The sequence below is a fragment of the Tupaia chinensis genome, unplaced genomic scaffold, assembly GCF_000334495.1.
Source record: "Tupaia chinensis unplaced genomic scaffold, TupChi_1.0 Scaffold000673_1, whole genome shotgun sequence".
NCBI classification, from domain to species: domain Eukaryota; kingdom Metazoa; phylum Chordata; class Mammalia; order Scandentia; family Tupaiidae; genus Tupaia; species Tupaia belangeri.
In genome coordinates this window covers 2,203,050-2,209,419 of record NW_006160196.1, presented here as the reverse complement: position 1 = coordinate 2,209,419, position 6,370 = coordinate 2,203,050, and the positions used below count along the sequence as shown (strand labels likewise).

Sequence of the window (6,370 nt, the reverse complement as noted above, 5' to 3'; positions counted from 1 at the left end):
CCAAACTTGGAAGTTCAATCGTCATGGACACAGTGTCTGGCAGAGCATGGTCAGCACAGCGGTAGGTTCTCCCCAGCAACCTCGCGGAAAGAACTCTACTTTCAATCATATTGTTTGTTTCTCGAAGCATAGCAGATATGCCTCCTCCCAGGTTTAATTTTATTTCTATTCTTTTCTTTTCTTTCTTGTTATTTTTTACATTCATTCAATGTATATCTTTACAACATAGGAAATGAATTTTCCCACCATGAATACACTATACGTTAGTCCAGTCAAGGATATTGCCAAACACATTATCATCAACTGATAACTTTCCAATTTTGTGTCCATTGAATGTTTTGCTTCCTTTTTTTTTTCTTCTCTTGATTCCCCCTCCATTGCCCCACCCATTTCCCACCCTCCTCCCACACTGTTTCAGGATAGGAATGCACTCAGTCACAAAAACACTTGTGCATCCATGTTTATAGCAGCATTATTCACAACTGCTAAGACATGGAATCAAACCAAATGTCCAAGATGGATGAGTGAATTGACAAAGTGTGGCATAAATACTCTACAGAATACTACTCACCCAGGCTTGTTTTAAATGCTCCAGGCAGCAGAACCAAAATCAAGTAATTCTGAGCAGAATCCATTGTGAGATGGGCTCTTTCCATGCTTGTAGCCAGATCCTGGGTCTGTGAACCTAGCTCCTGGACAGGGTCTTGCCATCTCAGAATGGCCCTAATTGGTCCTGGGCTCCACTGGGTTCCTTGACCTTAACCCTGGATATTAAAACTCCTCCCCAAAAAAATGTTTTCATCCATGGATGGCTCCCAAATTATTATTGAGGTGACATTGTAGGACTTCCTGTTTCATCAACTTCCTAAGTTCACTCTAGTCCATTTTCATTTATGGTCACCATTAATATGGTTGGATGTAACTTTGAGGTGTATGTTTTCTACTATGTCTTGTTTCCGGTTGTTTTATTTTTCCTAGGTATTTTTTGAATGAATCATTTTTAAATTATTTTAGCTCAACTTATTTTTCTGTCTCTCTCTCTTCACTCCTCATTTGTGTTTATAGAGAGAAAGATCTAGATCTGTCCAGCCAGCTAGCTATTTATTATCTGTGAAAAGGTATCTGTTAATATCTTTAAGCCTGATATAACAAAACATAACTTATAAGATATGAATACTTTTTTGAAATTTTATATCTTTTTCAATATGCTACAGGGCATGTATGCTCACCAGAAGGAGATAGAGACACAGAGATAGATGGAGAGAAAGTGAGAAAACAAGTTGCCAGGTCTGAGACTCAAACCATGTTCGGCCATTTGGGAGCTCAGCACCTTAACAACCATGTCACTTGCTGGCCCCATTTATGACTAGTTTTAGGAGGAGACTATAAGTCATGGGAAAGTTTATGTCCTCCTTTGGAGAGAGAATTCACAAGTTTCAGTTGTTTGAGAGATAATTACATGATGATATTTGGAATCATATTTTGCTATTATCTTTCCTTAAGAATGAGAGGAGTAAATGTGGATGAAATTATATTTTAAATGGGAGGGGCACTGTGCTGAACTGAAATTCATGAAAGTACGTTGTTTATTTTTTTTCATCCAGAGTTAGAGAAAATTTCAATTTGTCCAAGTGTGTCCTCTTGGGCACTGCTATGTGGTCAAATTATATGGAGGGATGTGGTAATTTGACACCATCAGTTTGATATTCTCTCTTGACTAAGATTGAAAAACACACATTCCAGAATACCCTTCCATGAAATTTCTGAGGAAAAGTTTGCAATAAGAAGCCCTAGTTTCAAAAGAAAGGAATGAGTCAAAGACCTTTAACCTTTTTAACATCAAGTCACTAAGTAATGGACACAGAAGCTCTGCAGGCTCCAGGGTCCAGTCTGATACCTCAACAACAATCCAGCCAAGCACTGTGCATTTGGCTGCAGCTGCTTCAGCTCTGGCAGCTCCCGATAATCTCCATGAGTCACCTCTTCAGACATCACCCTTGTTGACCAGATGTGCACAGATTTGGGATTTTCCTACTGGCTCCTTCCTCCCTTTCCAGACAGGGCTCTGGTGAGTTGTCATGAGGGATTTTTTTCTGTTCCTCTGATTGTCTTGTCTAGATTATCACTGCAGCCTCTTCCACATTCTTGTAAATGTTAATTCCAGAGAGAATCCCTTATTTAAAAAGCTTTCTGGTCACTCTCTTTTTTGGACTGTTAGCAACTAATATAAAATTACCTTAATTATTTTCCATGCCCTGCATAATTGTTCTACCTCTGGTCATCTAGTTGTTCTGTTTTGACTTTTCTCTGTCTCACAGTTGTCTTCTTGTTTGCTTAGATTTTTTGCCATAGGGCATATGAGTTTGCCAGAGAGAGACAGAGGAAGGAGTGGAATGTGAACTCACTCTGGAGGGGGAGAGGGGATGGAAATGCCATAATCCCTTCTTCTCCATTCTCTTCTTGGGGGAGGCAGGGCATACACGTTTGGGAATGTCACATGTTTTTCAGGCAACAAGGCCTGGGATTTGAACCCCTATTGTTGGCCATAAAGGATCTAGCAACTTGACCCACCATGCTATCTGCTGGTTTTAAGTGATTTGTCCATTTGAATTTCTGTGTGGTTCTTTTATGAAATTCCTAAGTTATAGTGCATTGAGCAGGGAAGATTCAGATGGTGTGTCTTCCACTGTGTATTGTTTACTTTTTCCTCGGCTACTGCTATAGTGGGATCTAATACCATTTATCCAATCACAAGCTGTGAAGAAATGAGGTGGCTTATGTTCATAGAAGAGCCTGCTATGTTATCCAGGGTCTTTCACCCTGGACCAAAAGAAAACTAATCTGCATGAATAACTAATGGAATTTAGAGAAATGAGCTGGATGATCAAATTAGGAGAATGTGCATTGCTAAGGGAAGGTGTGTGGAGCAAGAGGAAAAAAAGAAAAGAGTAACTCTAGCTAATGCCATGGTGTGAAGGCAGCCACTCCTTAATGAAATTAGACAAGAAATGAATGGTCAGAGAACTTGAACAGGAACCTGAAATTTTCATGCCATGTAAGCTGTTTTTCCAAACAATAAAGTTAGCTGTTGTCCCTCATGTCAAGTAAGTAGCACAACTCAAACAATTCAAACTAATAAAACAGATTATAATATTGCTAGAAAAGACAAATGAGTTATAGAAGAATAATACTCTGATATCTTAGATTTTCAATAATACTTTGCACCTTCTTGCCTTTTTCTTGACAATGAGAATATCTATGCTGTAGTTGAGGTGAATGGCATAATATGAGTTGTAGTTAAGTCAGAGAATGCGGAATACAGAGAATACAGCTTAGTGAGTTCAGAACACTCCCATGAACTTTGTCAGTATGAGGAAGACTTACAGATATTTCACTTGAAATCTGTTTGGCAAAGGATGATATTTTAGCATATAAAACAACTAGATGAGTGGGAGAATGAGTTTCCAAGTGAATGATATAGTAAACAACTCTGAATCGAATAAACATAGATGAGATGTTAACCTTATGAATTGGAATGTCAGCCTGAATGAATATCATTCCTATTTTACTCTGTTTGTGAACTAACTGATTTTGTTTGTATAACAAGCATAGAAAAGTGTTCAGAAACAAATGGAGATTTGGTATATGCTGTAGTCAGCAAGAAACATGGACTCTAAAAACTTGGTTTGTCAGTGACTAGATGAGTGATGTTTAGGACCTGAGAATTCCTATGGTGTGGTTATGCCGTGCTTCGTGAGATATTCAGCAGCATCCTTGGCCTCTGCCCATTGTACTAGTTTCACACCAAGATGTGAAAAGCAAAATCATCTGTGAACACTCTCAGAGGCCCATGAGACTGAGTCAGAGGAGACAACAGAGTCTCCACCTAAAATATTCTATGTTAGATGAGTGTTTAAAATGACCTTTTTGGGGTGGTAAGTGGCATGGTGGTTAAGGCGCTGGACATCCACATGGTAAACCACAGTTCAAGTCTCGGACCTGGAGCCTTGCTCTCTCTTTTCCTCCATGTCTCTCTCCCTTTCCCTCCCTCTCTCTCTCTCCTTCTCTTATCAAATTAAATAATAATAACAACAAATAAAATAAATAGATAAAAATGACCTTTGTGTTAGAAGAACTGTTGAATGCCATCAAAAGTAAAAAAGACATGGCCATATACACGTGACACTTTGTGTCTTTGAAATGTTCTATAGAAGGGTCAGAATAGGTACAGATATAATATTAGAGATAAAATGGAATATAATATTTTGAAGGAAAAAAAGCCTTATAACATGCCAATTTGTCTTCATATAGGTCAAAGATACACAGAAAATACACTACAATGCAGTGTTAACACTTGAATGCCAACTTTCTTCATAATACCAATTTTCATACTTTAAGGTTCTCAAGAGTTCTGTACCACCTCTCTCCTGAGTGCATTTCAAGCCATCACTATCAGTCCCAGTAATTCTAAATGGGCACGGCTTAAAACTAAATCCTCTACATGGATTTTACCCTCTCTCTTTTTCTTCTGGATCATCAACATGGTGGTCTATATCCACGTAATCCTATCTCTAGAAGCCAATCGCAATTTCACTATTGTCGGGTTTGGATATTCTCATGCATACTGTCAAACTAAGAAGCTTAAAAACTACTACCCAGGGGCATTTACAAGTGTCTTGGTGATTCGAGATGTGCTCTTTGTGGCTCCTATGATCTGGACCAGCATCTACATGGTGAATCTGCTCTACAGACACCACAGGAGAGCCCAGCACCTTCACAGCCCCAGCCTCTCTGCCCAGCCATCTCCTGAAAACAAAGCCACCCACACTATCCTTTGGCTGGTAAGTTGCTTTGTGTTCTTCTATTGCTCAGACAACTTTGTGACCTTTTATTTGTATTATAAATCTCAGAAAAGCCCAAGACTGGACAGAGTTGCTGGAATAATTTCCTCATGTTACCCAACCATCTGCCCTTTTGTGCTGATGAAAAATAATAAAATGATTTCCAAATATACTTCTTCCTTTTCAAAATTGAGATTTACCTTTTTTTCAAGGAGTATTCAGTAATGATTGACAGCTTTTTTCCTGTAACATAAGTCTCTATAAGGATTTATATGAGCAAAAACATGCCATGTATCTAATGAGTGCTGAAATGGGACCGGTATGAATTAAGATATGCTGTAAATTTTTAATACATGAGGATTTAAAATCTTACAATGAATGCATACAGAAATAACAAGTTGATCATTTTCATATTGAGTATATGTTTGAATTAGAATATTTTGTGTTACATGAAATGTATTATAAATATATTAATAAAATAATTTTATCCAGGGGAAGGATTACTGGGTCGTATGGTAGTTCTATTTGTAAATTCTTAAGGAAACTCCATGTTGTTTTCCACAGTGGCAGTACTAATTTACATTCCCACCAATAGTGTAAAGTCCCCTACCCCAAGCCTAGCCAGCACTTTTTGTTCCTTTTTTTTTTTTTATCATAGCCATTCTGACAGATTAAGTGGTGTCTCATTGTGGTTTTTGACTTGTGATAAGAGATGTTAAACTTTTTTTATATGCATTTTTTTCATTTGTATGTCTTCATTAGAGAGTTGTCTGTAGAAATGTACAATCATTCAATGTAAAAAACAAGTCATCAAAAAAATGTTTAGAGATTTTTGCCTTAGAGCATGTGCACACATGGAGGAGTGGGGCCAGAGACAGTGAGAGGTAAAATGAGAAATCACCCCCCCCCAGGGGGGATGGCCATGCCATAATCCTTTCTTCCATTCTCCTCCAGAGATCTCAGGCATGCACACACACACATGTACCCGGCATGATTTTGAAGCCTCCAGGTCTGGGATTCCATTCAGAGTTGGCCTTGTCAGAGTCCAGTGACATAATCACTACACCATCTGGTGGCCCCAGTTGTCAAATATTTTAAAAGTTAAAAATGTATCATTTTATCTACTTGAATTTGCTGTTTATCAATAAAATCTTTAAATTGTACTTAGGGTTTTCATTTTCTTTCTTTTCTTTCATTGGTTCTAAACTGCCAGATGGTGCATGTGCATGTCAGAGAGAGAAAGAGAGGAAAACGATCACATGCCATTGGGGCTAGGTCATGCTGCAGTCTCTTCCTCTCCACTTCTCCATCTTGCTTTGAACCATGGTCGGTGTTGTGTGATCTGGCTCCCTTAACCACCAGGCTACAGAACCAATCCTACGTTATATTTCTGTTAAACTTTGCTGCTCTCGAGGAATTTATTTACATATTGAGCACAAACATATTTCACACTATACATATTCCAGGAAATATTTTAAGAAATGCATCAGCACCAAAACAGACAAACATACTAACTAAAAGGTTATATG

At 38.3% G+C, this 6,370-nt stretch overlaps 1 protein-coding gene across 1 annotated transcript; it reads left to right on the top strand.

Moving 5' to 3' along the window:
- Window positions 1–2,448: 2,448 nt before the first annotated feature.
- On the top strand, window positions 2,449–5,066 carry LOC102498979 (vomeronasal type-1 receptor 94-like; the record flags this gene model as incomplete). The annotated part of the gene is made up of 3 exons (XM_014592263.1): window positions 2,449–2,508; window positions 4,212–4,311; window positions 4,399–5,066. Coding segments are annotated over 3 exons (828 nt in total), but the record flags the coding sequence as incomplete, so codon positions are not given.
- Window positions 5,067–6,370: the final 1,304 nt, after the last annotated feature.